We start from the raw sequence: 19,449 nt of genomic DNA on the forward strand, positions 1-19,449 counted from the left end.
ATTATATCCCTATTTTTATTTCACTATTATTCTGTCATTAACAATGTTACATGGTTGTTTTCAGTTCTGTTATGTACTATGGTACTTGCCATTTCATATTTCAACGTAGGCACCAGCATTAGCAGCACACTGTTGCAGTTGGGACCCAACGTTCCTGACAGACCGTTGCAACATGTCGTTTGGTACCCGCGCACACTCTTCCCTAATGACTGCTTCCAAAGTGTCCAAGTCACGGGGTTTTCTGGCATACACCTTCTCTTTCAAACACCCCCAGAGGAAAAAATCCAATGGGGTCAAGTCTGGACCTCTCGGTGGCCACTCAACATTTCTGCGACGTCCAATAACGCGGCTCGGAAAAGCATTGTCAAGCCATTCTCGCGAAACCAATGCAAGATGGGGAGGTGCCCCATCGTGCATAAAGTGCACATTGTCCACTCCGTCCCAGATTGAAACAATGCGATAAACAAAAGTTTGTAGCATGTTGCAACGGTCTGTCAGGAACATTGGGCCCCGACTGCAACGGTGTGCTGCTAATGCTGGTGCCTGCGTTGAAATATGAAATGGCAAGGACCATAGTACATAACAGAACTGAAAACAACCATGTAACATTGTTAATGACAGAATAATAGTGAAATAAAAATAGGGATATAATAGTGGATCACTCTGTGGTCTGGAGACATTACTTGGGATTCTTTTTTATGTTGTTTCAGCAGATTTGCTGGTTGATGGCACTGGGATGTCTTCATTCTTGGGGACATTATTTCTGCTAATTTATTATTATTTTATTTATTAATAAGTTCGCTGTGAGCTTGCATCCGGGAGATAGTGGGTTCGAGCCAAACTGTCGGTAGCCTTGAAGATGGTATTTCATGGTTTCCCATGAAATGCAAATGCTGGGGCTGTACCTTAATGAAAGCCACGGCCACTTCCCACTCCTAGACCTTTCCTATCCCATCGTCGCCATAAGAACTATGTGTATCGGTGCGACGTAAAGTTCATTGTAAAACTAAAAATGTCAATACGTTCTGCTGGTATTGTGGCATCTTCGAAGATTTTTGGTCCTGGTGGCTCTTGATGCTCAGTCAAATGCTCTCCAGTAGTGGAATCACATCATGACCAGCACAACTGGTTTAGATTTTATCTCCATGCATAATATATCGTTGTGTCCTTTATCTCCCTATTCTTCGGCTCCATGGAATTCTGATAATTTTCCTTTCCCAATTGAATCTTTCTAAATTGTAAGTGCTGTCTTGTTCTCATCCGTATCAAATTTTGAAACAGTAGGCCTATTCACATTTTAATTTCCAGGATGTATTTCATGGTCTAACACAGCGGATGGATTCCAAGCCACCAAACCCCACTCCCTAAAGCCGTTCTGGATGGCAAAATCTTTATTTTCTTAAGATCAGTGAATTCATCTTTACTGTTCTCCATTAATTAACTTTCTCCTTCCAGCGGCCTTTCAATAACCTGAAAACAGTAACATCCTTCGGTTGGAGGAGATGTGTTGCGTTGGAATAAAGGGCTATGAGAATGATACCCTTTTCTGCGCAAAATTCACTAGTGTGAAGTGTCATGTGTGAGGAATGCTTATCGAGGTAAATAATCACAGGAACTTCGATGATCTTGTTGATCAGCCATGGGTAAAATAAGTTGGTGACAAATTCATTTTTCTTTTTAAGTGCCCCGGTCACCCACCCACTTTCTGAACCCGATCTGACTGAATGCCGGTTGCAATTTCTGACGGGACCCTTTCATTTGTAAACACAAATAATGGGAGGGAGGGGGCGCATGACACCCGCTGCACTGGCTGTTATGAGTATCACAGTTAAACATTCCTTTTCTTTTGGATTTAACTTTTGGTATATCTTTTTATCTCCTTTCTTTGTTAAAATTTTTCCTCTTTCGGATTCAAGAAATCCCAGTCTCGTCTGCATTAAAAATCTAACTGCATTATCTAGTACGTCCAAAACATTTTCATCACGCAGGTAGTTACGTATTTCTTTGTACCAGTTTTGCATGTCTTCGCCTGACACCGATGCTCTTGGTGTTCTTAGGGTTTCTGGCGTTCGTAAAGAGATCATGGGGTGCCTATTCAAGAAATATTTAAACCTCTTAGGTCAGACTTGAATTGGGGTTTCCTATTTAATTGTATTAAAAGTTGTTGAACCCTGTTTATTAATTTGACGTTCATAATTGAAAAAACAGTCTTTGCCAAAGATTTGATCCATTTCACAAGTGCAAATTCCTCCTCTACTGACAGAATCGGGTTTGGGGTCATTGGTGATCTTTAAATTTACCTTATAAAGGCAAAGTTATCTCCGTACAGGCAATGAAGGCCCTTGGAGATGTGGAAGGTAAAGGCTTCCACAATCCGTAACCTCGGCACTTGATGGGGTAGAGTGGTTAGCTCTACGCTCTGCCACCTTTGCCCCAAGGAATTAACCTGGCACTCATTTATGGTGTAGGCTGAGTGAGCCTCAGTGCCATATGCACCTCCAGAAGTGGGAATCTCGTTTCTCAATTTTTTCGACTTCCTGATGGGGATTTGAACCCACGTCCTTCCGGGTGAACCGAGCATGCCTTTACCGCCCCGGCCAGACAGCCCCTAATTTACCTTATACATGAAGGTAATTCTTGGTACTCCATGATTTAATTGCTTTGTTCACCAAAGACCCATTTCTAACATCCCCATCGATTGATCCATTTACTCCGCTGCATAATTAAGATTTTTTCTCCCTTTTTCTTTTACTCATTTCGTGGCCTAAAACGAAAGATAGCACTACATTAGATTAAATACCAAAACCCTACTAGCCTAAAACATTGATAACCTAGGTTAATAAATAACTGGATTTTGGAATCAATCAATCAATCAATCAATCAATCAATCAATCAATCAATCAATCAATCAATCAATCAATCAATCAATCAATCAATCAATCAATCAATCAATCAATCAATCAATCAATCAATCAACTATGTATTTTTGACACCTGAAAACCTGAAGTTGACATCACTAAAAATCTACTAAAATTATCATAATTTAAAGCATATTCTGCCAGTAACAAAACGATCGAGAATTGAAGTTAAGTAAGAAACACCCATTAATGACGGAGGGCGGGGGGGGGGGTCAATTAAGGGCAACAGGTGTGTTTCAGTAAATCAATAACTGACACTAATTCTTCCCGCTGTTTTACACAATGATTATGAAAAAAAGAAAATCACTTATTCATACTACATGAAAGGATTTACTTAAATAAGTGAATAAGAGCAAATATAATCAGTGAAACAAACTCAACTCCTTAACAAATATGAGAAGAAAACCATGTGCTGTTAAATGTTGCAACAGACGCCATCACTTACCTACGTCACACTCCGACCCAAAACACCTCATCTGATTAGTTCTGGAGAGATGGCTGCAGAGTAGTTACTACCCAAATTTGAACTCTCCATTCTTGTCGTACTTCTCATGTTTACTCATTATTCCCTACGGTGTCAATGATAGGTGCCACTGTCAATGACTGGTGCTTTTACCCTAAGTGTTAATATAAGAAACTAGCAAGATACTCGTGCTTCGCTACGGTATTATAACGAAATTTGTAATTGAATGCTTAACGTTTTATATATAACCCGCCGAAATTCGCGATCTAACTCGTTTTCTGAGAGAATCCGCCAAAATTCGCGATCTGACTCGTTTTCTGAGAGATAACGGCAAGGTTCCTCCCATTTTCAATCTTTCTTTCCAGCAATCGATTTCGTACTTCCCGGGCTAGATCCAGGTATTCCACCCGACCAGTTGGGTCCCTAAATCTTTGCCATCTTTTCCTATAAGCATTTTAATATGGATCAAATCCTTGAGGAGATCCGGCGTGGTGTCATCTTAGGTGCCTTGGCGGTACTGAACCCGTGGCCGGACGGCAATCGTAATTATTACCCGGCCAGGACCTGTTTGCAGCGCGGTCCGCACATTTTGACGACGGTCCAGAACATTATTATTATTATTATTATTATTATTATTATTATTATTATTATTATTATTATTGATGGTCTGGAACCCACAGCAAGATGCAAGACCGCTACTTGGCGGTAAATTACATCCTCTGCCATTGTCATTGCTGGCAATGTGACCAGCACCATCGTCGCGCGTAGGCAAGTGTGCGAGATTTCTGGCGACACGAATGATATACTTCCGTGAATTATTGACCTTATTATAGAGGCGAATAATTGCACGGTCAATATCATTCATATCGTTTATTTTAAATGTGTTTAAATTTGTATTTATATGTCAGGAGAAACTCCTGTAATCTAACTTTATGGACTCCAAAGTTAAGATGGTTCTCAAAAACGAACCCAGGAAAGATTAAAAATGATCAGTTTATGATCAGAATAAGTACATTATGAAGAGTAAAATCAATTGGTCTCAACTCCTTTTTCACCCCACTGCCGTTAAGTTGCTTTACCCCCGCCCCCCCTCCCAAAAAAAGAAGGCGAGTTTCCTTATGTTTAATTAAAGGAGATTCCAAATACCAATGTTCACGTCTGTTACCTTCAGTTCTGAGATATAAGTATCCCCGTAAAAGGAATTCATTTTTTCACTTCCTTTCACACTCCCCCCCCTTAAGTGAATTTCCCGTTAAAAATACTCGTCTCTTTAATAATAAAGTATCTTCTAAATACCAATTATCACGACTCTAACATCTTCAGTTTTTGAGATATGTGTCCACATAAAAGGAATTAAACTCTTTTTCACCCCCGCCCCTCAAAACGCTTTTTCGTTTGTTTTTAAGGGAGATCGAAATACTAATTTTTACTCCTGTAACAACTTTAGATTTTATTAGATGTAAGTATCCTCATACAATTAATTCAATTAATTTTTCACCTCCCCTCCACCTTCATTGGACTTTTCCGAGAATACGTGTTTGTTTAATTTTAAAGCAGATTCCAAATACCAATTTTCAAGTCTGCAAAATCCTTCTTTTTTGAGATAATTATATCCTCATACAAATAATTCAACTAATTTCTCAATTTCTCTCCTCCCTTTAGGCGGATTTCCGAAAACAAAAAATACGTATTCCTTTATTTTTAAAGGAAATTCCAAATACCAAATTTAACGTCTGTAACATCTTCAGCTTTTGAGATATCAGTATCCTAATTAAAAGAATTCAACCCCACTTTCAGTCACTTTTACCACTCCACCCAAGTGTTTTTTCAGAAAACAAAAAATACATGTTTCTTTATTGTCAATAGAGATAAAAATACTATTGTTCACTTCAGTAACATTTTAAGTTTTTGAGATATACTGTAGAAATTTTCATTTTAAAATTTCACCACTTTTTAGTTCCCCTTAATTGGAGTTTCAAAAAACAAATCACCTGTGTTTCCTTACATTTACAGGATATTCCAAATACCAATTTTTACGTCTGTAACATTTTACGTTTCTGAGATATACTGTAGATATAGTCTTTCTAAAAATTCACCCGGGTTTGTCACTCCTGTTTAACCTCCATTAATTAGATTTTCCAAAAATGAAATACGTGTTTCTTTATTTTCAAAGGAGATCCCAAATACCAATTTTCAGGTCTGTAATATCTTCATTTTCTGAGATATAAGTATCCTCATTTAAGGCATTCAACCCCTTTTTCACCCCTTTTCACCCCTCCTATTTGGATTTTCCGAAAACAAAAAATTTGTGTTTCTTTATTTTTAAAGGGGATTCTAAATACCAATTTTTACATCTATACACTTTAAAAGTTTTGAGATATATATACTCGTTTAAAAAATTCACCCCCTTTTCAAACACCTCCCAAATAATTGGATTTTCCAAAAACAAAAAATGTATTTCTTTATTTTTAAAGGAGATCCCAAATACCAATTTTCAGGTCCGTAATATCTTCAGTTTCTGAGATATAAGTATCCTCATTAAAGGCATTCAACCACTTTTTCGCCCTTTTCCACCCTTACTACATACGTGTTTCTTTATTTTTAAAGGAGATTCTAAATACCAATTTTTACATCTATAAACTTTAAAAGTTTTGAGATACAGAAACACTCATTTTAAAAATTGACCCCTTTTCACCCCCCATTAATTGGATCTCCCAAAAACAAAAAATACCTGTTTTTTATTTTTAAAGGCGATCCCAGACACCAATTTTCAGGTCTGTAATATCTTCAGTTTTTTAGATATAGTATCCTCATTAAAGGCATTCAACCACTTTTTCACCCCTTTTCGCCCCTCCTATTGGGATTTTCCGAAAACAAATATACGTGTTTCTTTATTTTTAATGAAGATTCTAAATACCAATTTTTAGATCTATAAACTTCCAAAGTTTCGAGATATAGACACACTCATTTCAAAAATTCACCCCCTTTTCACCCTCCCATTAATTGGATTTTCCAAAAACAAAAAATACGCGTTTCTTTATTTTTAAAAGATCAAAAGTATCAATTTTCAGGTCTGCAATATCTTCAGTTTCTGAGATATAATTACCGATATCTTGATTAAAGGCATTCAACCCCTTTTTCACCCCTCCCACTGGGATTTTCCGGAAACAAAAAATACGTGTTTCCTTATTTTTAAAGAAGATTTTAAGTACCAATTTTTACATCTGTAAACTTTTAAAGTTTTGAGATATAGATACACTCATTTTAAAATTTCACCTCCCTTTTCACCCCCTTAGCGACGGAATATCCAAAAGTCCTCTCTTAGCGAGCACCTACATCTTAACATGAATTTATCCCCAAAATTTCATTTCTTTACGTCCAGTAGTTTTGGCACGACGATGATGAGTCAGTCAGTCAGTCAGTCAGTCAGTCAGTCAGTCAGTCAGTCAGTCAGTCAGTCAGTCAGGACATGTTATTTTATATATATATAGATTATTTTCATTGGGATACTCACATTAACGAGGTTGTAAAGAAAGGTTACAGATCTCTTCACATGGTTATGAGAATGTTTAGGGGTCGTAGTAAGGATGTAAAAGAGAGGGCATAAAAGTTACTGGTAAAACCGCAACGAGAGTATGGTTTTAGTGTATGGGACGCTCACCAGGATTACGTGATACGAGAACTGGAAAAGGTTCAAAGGAAAGCAGCGCGATTTGTTCTGGGTGATTTCCGACAAAATATTAGTGTTACGAAAATGTTGCAAAGTTTGGCTGGGAAGACTTGAGAGAAAGGAGACGATCTGCTCGACTAAGTGGCATGTTCCGAGCTGTCAGTGGAGAGATAGCGTGGGCGAATAAGTTTGAATGGTGTTTCTAAAAGTAGGAAAGATCATAATACGAAGATAAATTTGGAAATTCAGAGGAAAAATTGGGGCAAATATTCGTTTATAGAAAGGGGAGTTAGGGATTGGAATAATTTACTAAGGGAGATGTTCAATAAATTTCCAAATTCTTTGCAATCGTTTAAGGAAAGACTAGAAAAACAACAGACAGGGAATCTGCCATTAGGGCGACTTTCCTAAATGCAGATTAGTGGCCATTGATTGATTGATTGATTGATTGATTGATTGTGGGTAGGAAGACATAGGTGTAAGGAGACGAAATACTCGACTACGCGGTTACTGAGTTGTCAGTTAAGAGATGGCTTGGAATGACATTAGTAGACGAATAATGTTGAGTGGAGCTTTGAAAGGTAGGAAGGGTAGGAAGGTAAGTTTGGAATTCAAGGGGGCAAATTAAGGCAAATATCCATTTATAGGAAGAGAAATCAGGGATTGGAATGGTTTATCAAGTTCTTTGACATTATTTAAGGAAAGACTAGGTCATACTGGTTAACTACTTCCTCTCAAAACAATAATCACCACCATCCTGGATAACGCCACATTGCGAAGACGCAGTATCAAATCTGGATTCTGAATTCATGCACAGACCAATAGCCTATTCGTTCAACAAAAATGCAGTATTACATCTAAAAGGAACTATATTTTATGAATAAGTAATATTGATATTGCTGGGAGAACAATAGAGGTGCTGAAAGAAGCTTCCATTTACCTGGGAACGCCTGCGAAGATGATACAACTTCAAATTAATCAAGTTGAAATAACATATATGGAAATAACTGTAGAAGATGGGTTGCAGGTAAACACAGCCGGGTATAGACGTCATCACTCTATCCTACTTAATGCCGAGGTTACGAATAGTGGAAGCAACTGCCTTTATGGTCTGTGCGAAGGTGGTTGTTTATACGGTAACGAGCACTGTTTCGTATCCATAATGTTTTAATAAAATTCACCTATCCTGTCGTCTAGCTTGTTGGTTGTATGGTCAACACTGCGGCCGTGGGTTCACAGGGTGGTGGGTTCTCTTCACAGCTTGGCCGCATCAGGTTAATTTCCCTAGGCTGGCTACTGGGTGTTTATTCTCGCCTCAAAGCACACCTGTTTATTAACACACCACACTATCAATCACCATAGAAACATGCAATAGTGACCTCATCTCTCCATAAAGAGTTGCTTGGCGTCAGGAAAGGCATCCGGCCACAACAACTGAGCTCACGTAGGTTCATTTCATAAAGGCTACTTACGTGAATTTTCCCTCGAATCAGCCAAAGTTCTTTGACAAGCACTTACCTAGAAAAAGAAACCAAACGAAGAAAATCATATTAGATATATCTTCTAACTACTCGTATTTGCATTAATAATAATAATAATAATAATAATAATAATAATAATAATAATAATAATAATAATAATAATAATAATAATAATAATAATAATAATAATAATAATAATAATAATAATAATTGTTCCGGCGTTTTGGTGGATCACAGAAGGGAAAGAAGGTGCCGGGATGAATGGGTCTAACTACAATGTCAAGAAAATAATTTAAAACTTAAACTGAAGGTTATATTTTCCTAAATTCAACCTTAGCAAATTTTTGATAACAATGAAACGTCAGGTGAAATGACAAATTTTAGGCAAGACAGGAAAATTAAAAATTTAGTGACAATTTAACAATCTGGGCTTCAAGCCCCTCGCTTTACAATTCTTGAGCTACTAGCTCAAATTTACAAAAGAGTACACATTTACTCAAGGGCAGAAATCCCTCAATACATGGAGCACTTGCTCCCAACTTACAATATCAAGCCTCCCAGAAGGCACTTTTACAACACTTGAAAAGAGCTGACGTGCTCTCGGTTTTCCAAGTCTATTCAAGGCAATATCCGAAAATTACAATCACTCGCCATCAAGGCACAACTTACAAATTTGAAACAGGGGTATCTAGTACCCAACCTATTGGGCCCTTGCGAAAAAGAACAGGTTAAGTAAATGGCCCGAAACACAACCTGAATGAAGGTATGTACTTGCACTCCTAGATATGAACACTTAAAACCTAAAAGGCACTAGGCCGATGAAACAGGGGCTATTCCCAAACTATGGAGGTGACTCGTATAAGAATAAATAAAGACATTACGGAAAGGAAGAAAACCAGTTACAAAATGTAGTCACCTCAAACCAATATTAAGGGGAGCTCGAGAGACTACATCACTCTCTATCCCCGATTTACAGTTAAAGATTTTATGACGTTTTTACGTTAGCCGGCAGAAAGTTACATTTTTAGAAAAGTGGGTTACATAGTTAATGAGTCGTACCTTTCCCTCGGGTTAAACTGCGGAGCTAGCAAGAAAGTAAGATGTTATGTGGCCATTACCTTGCTGAAGAACTGCTGCCTGATGAAAGAGGCGCCGCCCGCCTCCTGCTTGACACACACACTTAGTTAGTTGACAATCAAATGGCCAAGAGACGAGAAAAGCCGCAGTTTATAAACCCTCGGGGAAAGTTCGAGATCATTCATGAATAATCAAGACACACCCACAGAATTTTATAGGTTAAATTCAAAAGTGACACTCAGAATCGAGGAAGAAGCCTATAGTAGGCGGAAAATTTATTACAGAAATTAGGGATTGGCTAGATTCAAAACTGGCTGAAAGGAAAGATAAATATTGCCAACCCAAAATTAAATGAACATCAATCAATAAAAAAAAATCTTATGAATACAAAACTTCTTTAAATCAAAAGTTCTTTCACTTCGCACCAGGGTGCATGATCATAGTTTTTTGGTAGTGTCATCTATGAGAAAAAGTCCAAACTTCTTGATGAATGTCAAACAAACCAAGTAGAACTACAGTCTGTTCAGGAAACTTCTCAATAACAAAATTATATCATATTTTAGTGGTGGCATCTTCTGAGTAGATTTATAAGTTGGTCCAGTTTCAATTTCACAGTATCTCCAGTAGAGGAGTTCTTTTAGGCGCTCATTTTGAACGCGCGGCGTAGAGGTGTACCTCCTGGTACAACAACAACAATAATAATAATAATAATAATAATAATAATAATAATAATAATAATAATAATAATAATAATAATAACTGTGTATGTCCAATCGTCGTCCCGTTTCTCTAGGGGCTCGCGTATGAAGCGAGATGAATCTTCGTAGCAAGTTTTTACGACCTGACGTCAACCTCATCAGAGGAATTAATGAGATGAAATGAACGACGTGATATATGATAGTAGGAAGGGAGAGGATGGAACCCCGTGCCGGCACATAGCCCACTCCTCTTGAATAACACCAAGAGGTCTGCTGAAAACTTTATATTCCCATCCGACGGATAGCGTCGTATGTCCTCTCTCCATATGAACAGTGCGGACAGGTTTGGAATTGAATCGGAATTGGAATTGAGGCTTTTGGAAAGCAATGTAGTGATTATAAATTGTATACCACATGTGATTCCATGTGAGTCTAAATGCCATCTGACGTTTTGAGGCCAACATTCTGATTTTTTCGAGAAACGGAACTCGAACCGGCTAACCACGGTGTTAGATCATACAGACTTAACGCCTTAACGATTATGGCTGCATAATAATAATAATAATAATAATAATAATAATAATAATAATAATAATAATAATAATAATAATAATAATAATAATGTATGACCTCACCTACCGAGTGCATGCATTTTAATCTGATCCCATCTAGGCTGCCTGCGTAACAGTTTTACTCTACCAGATGCAAAAGAAATGGATCTCTCTTGGGCGATCTAAGTTATGGCTGAGATTTAAATAATTTTGTCAGATAAACACCGAATATGTCACCATTTTTGGCATTTATTTATTTATTTATTTATTTATTTATTTATTTATTTATTTATTTATTTATTTATTTATTTATTTATTTATTTATTTATTAGATACAGCCAGGAGAGGCCATTTTACACTACATACCGCCATCGTACGACATGGAGTGCCGAATGGACTTTTTCCGCCCTTCAAAAATCCGGCTACCTCTGCCGAGTTTCAAGCTGCGATCTTGGAGGTACAGAAGGCGGTATCCTACCACAGAGGTAGCTACTATTTGCATTAATCACTTAACTCTACTAAAAATGAGTCTGAACAGTTCTCCGAAGTCAGTGCAGGAATTTATTGTCCTACAATCCTTCGTTCTTGGACAAACTATGTTTGGATGTTTCGAATGGCCGATTGTCCTAGTGTCTCCATAGGTCCAGTCAGATATGCTGTATTCGAGTTCTCTGAAAAGATTCTGGACATATTTGTCTTCAGATAGACCACGCTGAGGGGCTCAGAGCCCAAGCTAGGGAGTTCTACTCCGGTTCAGTCGAGGGTGTTAAAAACGCCATCCTTGTGTAGGTAGATTTACCAAAACATAAAAGAATTCGAGGCGAAATTCTGGCATCTCCATGTCTCTGAAAACTGTAAAGATAGTAAACCCAGTAACACCATTATTATTAATATCATTCTTGTTTCGTTATGTCCATTCATAGAGCGCGTTGGAACTTGTTCATTGGCTTGATGACTTTTGCTTTTATCTTCTTCCAAAATCTCTTCGCCCTCACTGTGTTGCCTCCTCCATTCTTCTGACCATTTTGTACCAGTCCTGCGAATGGTTTTCACCATAAATGTGTGTTTATTTACTAGGTCCTGAAGACTTCGCGATTTCTCATGTCTTTCCCGATGTTCAATTCATTCAGGTTTCCTCTTGTTTACTCTATCCTATTGTGAGAAGTTATTACAGTGACTAATAAGTTGTTGTAAGTTTATTGTTATCTATCCTAAGAATGTGTCCAAAAAATTTTAAACGTCTCCTCCGGGCAGTATTGATGAAACTATCTGTGTGATTATAGAGTTTTGTAGTTCGCCTTTTGATGCAAATTGAAGTATCTTGTGTGGGGCCGAAAATGTTCCTAAGAATTTAACGTTCTTGTTATTCAATATCTGCAATTTTACAACCTGTGTCTGAAAAGTTCGGTGAATGGTCTCATGAAATAAAGACAACGTAAGTTACGCACAAAACTCCTTTACTGGCCTTCAAAGTAATCTCCGTTAGCTACAACACACTTTCGATATCGACTGTAAAGCTGCTGGAAGCTGGCAGAAAATGCTTCTTTTGGAATCTCCCGGAGAACCCTTGTCACGCTTTGTTGGGTACCAGCTACACTGTCGAACCGGTGGCCTTTCAGAGCTAATTTAAGATGGGGGAACAAACAAAAAATCTGCCGGCGCCAAATCCGGAGAATACGGAGGGTGTGGAAGAACAGTCACCTGGCATTCAACGAGAAACTGGGGCACGCGGATCGCGGTAACGGACGGGCATTGTCGTGGAGGAGCTTCCACTGTCCACTCCGGTACAGTTCAGGTCGAAGCCGTCTGATGCGTTGCAATAGCCGTTTCAAAACTCCCTTGTAGAATTCCGCGTTGACAGATGTACCCTGGGGTACAAATTCATGATGAATGACACCATTGCTGTCAAAGAAGGCGATCAGCATTGTCTTAATCTTGGACTTTGTGCGCCGACTTTTCTTCGGAGGTGGAGAAGACGCTGAACACCACGCTATTGACTGTTTGTTGGTCTCTGGATCATACTGGTAGCACCACGACTCGTCTCCTGTAATGATGGTTTTCAACACCTCCGGATTTTGGTCACAAACGTCAATGAAATCTCCTGACATTTCCATTCGAGTTCGCTTCTGCTCGTCTGTCAGGTTGTGCGGTATAAACCGGGCACAAATCTTCCGCTTTTTCAAATGTTTGTGAACAATTCAAATCCTCACCACCTGTGGTTAACCATCGACTCATGCAGGGCTTCAACTTGCCAAGAAAGGAATGGGCATCCTTGAATAGAATCCAACCAAATTATGGAAGATGCTCATTCTGGCTGCACAAATGGTAAAGACGGAAAGCTCATTCTGTGACCAACAATGTGCCTCAGACCAAGCAGCACGTCGCCATGGAGTATCTAAAGAAGAGATTTGTAGGATCGATCCAAGATATGCACAGCTACATTGCAGACACTATCACTGGACATTACACTTTAATGTACCGAATTGTTCCACACAATTTACTTCGTGAATATTATACATAAGCTCATTTACATTTCCAATACTGATTATTATGATGTATCATCACTTTTTTCATACGAAATAACTAAAATCAAGATAAGTATATCATTCACAGTATGCAGTTTGCTGGTATGGTTTCGGAGTTATCGTTGTTTCAGTGAATGATTAAGTATCTCATGTGGAGGAAGATGTGTGAGCTAATTGGCAGGAAGCTGGAAGATCTTGGAAAAACACCGCGTTGAGCTAAGTACAGTAAATACATCTATTATAATATCGTCTACAAGGAAATATGTATTAAACTGCCTATCACCTTAAATTCAGATTTACTCCCCCGAGAAGCTAGAACGGGTTGCTAATGCTAAATACTTTAACTGTGACAAATAACACTGTAACTTTATCTATACTTGTGTCTCTCGCAAGTTACTTTCTCTGTTGCTAGGGGAGTTCCTGTAGATTGGATTGAATCTTGAGCAAGGCATCTTAGTGTGTGTATTATCATTTTGTTTCAGATGAAAGTGATCGCATTACTTTCTCCGTGATACCAAAATTCGCCCATAAGCTGGCGGATACACCGGCATGTGTCATCCCAGTACTGGACCCGATGGATCCGTCCATTGCGAAATTCGTACAGCCCCCAAAACCTTTGGATTGTGGCAACGGGTCACAACCTCTGATACATTCAGATCAAAGAAGACTGTGGGTGAGCTCCCAAAACATCACCGACTGTTGCTACCAGAAACTCGGGTTTGAACACCATGACAGCTACAGGTAATACTGGGAAATTCTTGCCCTTCTTTCAAGCTTTGTGGTGAACCGGAATGGATAATGTGAAGGCAATGAAAGTGAGAATTCTAAAAGATATTATTACTCATAAACCAGGGACGAGCTCGCTGTTTGGATCAGTGGTAGTTAGACGGTGTCCAGATCCCAAGACGGTGGGTTAAAACTCGGTAGTCGTAGTAGGATTTTTGAAGGATGAAGAAAGTCTATTCGACACACCATGTCCTGCGATTTTGTCATGTAAAATATCTCAGGTGACATATTTTGTCTTAACCCAACAAAATTAAAGCTGATTGATAGGTCACCCAACAGTTATCTGGTTTACCATGCCTCTGGTAGAGAGAAACGGAACGTCGAAATGGACGTGCGCGCAGCCTAAATGGCATCAAACTAAAATGCCTGCACGCGTTAGCTGAGGCCATACAATTGTAGAGACAAACACGACAGTTGGTAACGTTTCACAACTATCGTCACTTACAGAATGAAATTGCAGGACCTACATTCAGTCATTTTCAACTATCATGCAATCATGCATATCTTGCTGCGTTACACCTCTCCCAGCCTTACCACGTGGGAATCGCTCGCGAGTAATGACAGTTGACAATCTAGGACATTGCGCTGACCATACAATCTGCCTCCAGGTACTGCAATTTTGTGCTGCTTGGATCTAGTTCTCACTCACCGCAAGCTGCCGAAGGTCCTTCAGTAGTTCATATTCCCGTTGCTTTCTGGGTTCGTCGTGTGAACGGCTTCTTTCAGGTCTTCCTAGTATCACTATTTTGGTCTCGGATATGCAGAGCAGATGTCTTGCCCATCGCAGTTTTCTAGGTTTCATTCTTTATACACTGACTGACAGAGCAAATGCAACACCAAGAAGGAGTGGTCAGAACTTTATGCCAATTGCAGGGTAGACTGACGTCACTGAGGTATGCTCATGATGTGAAATGCGCCGCTGTGCTGCGCACGTAGCGAACGATAAATGGGACACGGCGTTGGCGAATGGCCCACTTCGTACCGTGATTTCTCAGCCGACAGTCATTGTAGAACGTGTTGTCGTGTGCCACAGGACACGTGTATAGCTAAGAATGCCAGGCCGCCGTCAACGGAGGCATTTCCAGCAGATAGACGACTTTACGAGGGGTATGGTGATCGGGCTGAGAAGGGCAGGTTGGTCGCTTCGTCAAATCGCAGCCGATACCCATAGGGATGTGTCCACGGTGCAGCGCCTGTGGCGAAGATGGTTGGCGCAGGGACATGTGGCACGTGCGAGGGGTCCAGGCGCAGCCCGAGTGACGTCAGCACGCGAGGATCGGCGCATCCGCCGCCAAGCGGTGGCAGCCCCGCACGCCACGTCAACCGCCATTCTTCAGCATGTGCAAGACACCCTGGCTGTTCCAATATCGACCAGAACAATTTCCCGTCGACTGGTTGAAGGAGGCCTGCACTCCCGGCGTCCGCTCAGAAGACTACCATTGACTCCACAGCATAGACGTGCACGCCTGGCATGGTGCCGGGCTAGAGCGACTTGGATGAGGGAATGGCGGAACGTCGTGTTCTCCGATGAGTCACGCTTCTGTTCTGTCAGTGATAGTCACCGCAGACGAGTGTGGCGTCGGCGTGGAGAAAGGTCAAATCCGGCAGTAACTGTGGAGCGCCCTACCGCTAGACAACCCGGCATCATGGTTTGGGGCGCTATTGCGTATGATTCCACGTCACCTCTGGTGCGTATTCAAGGCACGTTAAATGCCCACCGCTACGTGCAGCATGTGCTGCGGCCGGTGGCACTCCCGTACCTTCAGGGGCTGCCCAATGCTCTGTTTCAGCAGGATAATGCCCGCCCACACACTGCTCGCATCTCCCAACAGGCTCTACGAGGTGTACAGATGCTTCCGTGGCCAGCGTACTCTCCGGATCTCTCACCAATCGAACACGTGTGGGATCTCATTGGACGCCGTTTGCAAACTCTGCCCCAGCCTCGTACGGACGACCAACTGTGGCAAATGGTTGACAGAGAATGGAGAACCATCCCTCAGAACACCATCCGCACTCTTATTGACTCTGTACCTCGACGTGTGTCTGCGTGCATCGCCGCTCGCGGTGGTCCTACATCCTACTGAGTCGATGCCGTGCGCATTGTGTAATCTGCATATCGGTTTGAAATAAACATCAATTATTCGTCCGTGCCGTCTCTGTTTTTTCCCCAACTTTCATCCCTTTCGAACCACTCCTCCTTGGTGTTGCATTGTCACTGTCAGTCAGTGTACAATGTTTTGTTGATTTAACAGATTATACAACTCTCTGTTTTCTTACGCCTCAGACTACATCCCACATATGTCCAAATACCCTCCCCAAGATTCTCCACTCGAAGATTGTCCGTTTTGTCGTTTTTTGCACTCAGGTTCTCTACTCCATATAGTATTACAGTACGTACTAGGCATTGTACTCTTTGAATTTGGTCTTGGTCGAAAATGTGCTCGATGTCACGATATGCTTCAAGGTGTAGTATATTTTGGGCACATTATTAATTTGCTGAGTGATCTCCCGTTTCAGGTTTTTGTGATTGTTGAACTATGTACCCAAGTACTCGAAGTCCCCTATCCTAGGCAAGCACCATTCACAAATTTGTAGCAGCATACTGGTTGTCCGGAAAGTCCGCAACATGAATTTGTAGAGTACATTTATTTCGGTTAAATTGTTGCCAGGCGTTTCGATGCATCAAAATTGGCTGTTAAATTTGAGCATCAGGCAAGATTGCATGGGAAGCCTGGTATTCTTGCTACGGAAGGAAGTCTGCTGTGTTAGCTCAGCGGTAAACCACTGTTACTTTTCGTATGTTCAAGTCCCCCAACTGTGTAACTTCTTTACTAGCTTACAATCGTTCATGTACTTCACATATACGACATATAATGAACATTCTTCACACTCGGTGTACCTGGTGGTGAAGCAGCAATGATACCCGTTCTGTAGCACGTTGGACTATAGTTAGTACTGGCCTATTTGTCTCAGATGGGATGAGCATGCAGATATGTAGGCCTATATTATATTTGGGGAGTGGCTATTTGTCGCCATCATTCTGCTGATTGTGCAGACGGGATTGATTCGACGCCTTGAGATGTGTATTGCTTCTAATGGTGGTGGTGGGAGAGGGGGACAACTTCGAACAATTACTGAAGATCAGCCAATCGCGTGTGTGTTACTTTACTGTAAATCAATCAATCAATCAATCAAACAATCAATCAATCAATCAACCAATCAATCAATCAATCAATACTGATCTGCATTTAGGGCAGTCGCCCAGGTGGCAGATTCCCTATCTGTTGTTTTACTAGCCTTTTCCTAAATTATTTCAAAGAAATTGGAAATTGATTGAACATCTCCCTTGGTAAGTTATTCCAATCCCTAACTCCCCTTCCTATAAATGAATATTTGCCCCAGTTTGTCTTCTTGAATTCCAACTTCATCTTCATATTGTGATCTTTTCTACTTTTATAAACGCCACTCAAACTTATTCGTCTACTGATGTCATTCCACGCCATCTCTCCGCTGACAGCTCGGAACATACCACTTAGTCGAGCAGCACTTCTTCTTTCTCCCAATTCTTCCCAGCCCAAACTTCGCAACATTTTTGTAACGCTATTTTGTCGGAAATCACCCAGAACAAATCGAGCTGCTTTTCTTTGGATATTTTCCAGTTCTTCAATCAGGTAATCCTGGTGAGGGTCCCATACACAGGAACCATGCTCTAGTTGGGGTCTTACCAGAGATTCATATGCCCTCTCCTTTACATCCTTACTACAACCCCTAAACACCCTCATAACCATGTGCAGAGATCTGTACCCTTTATTTACAATCCCATTTATGTGATTACCCCAATGAAGATTTTCCTTATATTAACACCTAGATACTTACAATGATCCACAAAATGAACTTTCACCCCATCAACGCAGTAATTAAAACTGAGAGGACTTTTCTTATTTGTAAAACTCACAACCTGACTTTTAACCCCGTTTATCAACATACCATTGCCTGCTGTCCATCTCACAACATTATCGAGGTCACGTTGCAGTTGCTCACAATCTTGTAACTTATTTATCACTCTATAGAGAATAACATCATCCGCAAAAAGCCTTACCTCTGATTCCACTCCTTTACTCATCTCATTTATATATATAAGAAAACATGAAGGTCCAATAATACTGCATTGAGGAATTCCCCTCGTAATTATCACAGGGTCAGATAAAGCTTCGCCTACTCTAATTCTCTGAGATATATTTTCTAGAAATATAGCAACTCATTCAGTCACTCTTTTGTCTAGTCCAATTGCACTCATTTTTGCCAGTAGTCTCCCATGATCTACCCTGTCAAATGCTTTAGACAGGTCTATCGTGATACAGTCCATTTGACCTGAATCCAGGTTATCTGCTATATCTTGCTGGAATCCTACAAGTTGAGGTTCAATGGAATAACCTTTCCTAAAACCGAACTGCCTTCTATCGAACCAGTTATTAATTTCACAAACATGTCTAATCTGTGATGCATGATACATTGATTTATTATTATTATTATTATTATTATTATTATTATTATTATTATTATTATTATTATTATTATCATCTACAGTGCTGATTTCTGTGTCAAATTTCATTATCCCCACATTACTAAATGTATCGGTACTCATTAGAGAAAGTAATTATACCAGTTTCAGTTGGTACCAGTGTCCAAACATACAATAATAATAATATAATCAAACAATCCCAGCTGAAGGACGAAAGTCCAGTACTGCATCCAACGTGCCATAGCACAGGTAACAGGTACTTCACCCCCAGGCACGCTGAATGTGAAGACAGACCATCAAGATTCGTACGAATGAATTTGTTTACAAAAAAAGGAACAAACATAATTTCAAAGGAAATTAGCAACAAATAATAAGTAAATTGACAATTGTAAAATTGACGATTGTAAACTAATTAAAATGTTACGCTGTAGGGCGGTTTGAATTGTAAACCACACGCTCGTGACACAGACGAAAAGTAGATATAGATGGCACAAAACTTTAGCTGCACACAAAATGAGTTTCGTACGCCGGAGAGTCCATGCGTTGCAGCGTACTGTAAGAGAGAGGAAAGGAAGGTTCACTTAGCTAGTTGCTACGGAGGTGTTCACATCGTCTCGTCGTAACTGTATTGTGGGTTAAGATCTCATGTGAGCAGCACAGCAGTAGTTACTCCCTCCACTTCCTTTCTTCCCCTCTTTACCTTCCAAGCTTATGGCTCCGCACAGGTTTGTGCCATCGGGTAGTAATCTTCTTCTAAC

The 19,449-nt window shown here is 40.1% G+C and overlaps 1 protein-coding gene across 11 annotated transcripts in view; it reads left to right on the forward strand.

Moving 5' to 3' along the window:
* Positions 1–19,449, forward strand: part of LOC136871947 (uncharacterized) — a 561,695-nt gene that overhangs the window by 431,967 nt on the left and 110,279 nt on the right. For 4 of the 11 annotated variants that reach the window (XM_068227265.1, XM_068227262.1, XM_068227263.1 and 1 more), the window contains 2 exons: positions 11,191–11,343; positions 13,866–14,124. The exons of 6 other annotated variants lie outside the window; for them this stretch is intronic. In XM_068227265.1, coding sequence (XP_068083366.1) covers positions 11,191–11,343; positions 13,866–14,124 — 412 coding nt within the window. The remainder of the gene's footprint in view (positions 1–11,190; positions 11,344–13,865; positions 14,125–19,449) is intronic. One more of the 11 variants, XM_068227266.1, reaches the window with a different exon arrangement.

This window comes from Anabrus simplex, chromosome 4 (assembly GCF_040414725.1).
Source record: "Anabrus simplex isolate iqAnaSimp1 chromosome 4, ASM4041472v1, whole genome shotgun sequence".
NCBI lineage: Eukaryota > Metazoa > Arthropoda > Insecta > Orthoptera > Tettigoniidae > Anabrus > Anabrus simplex.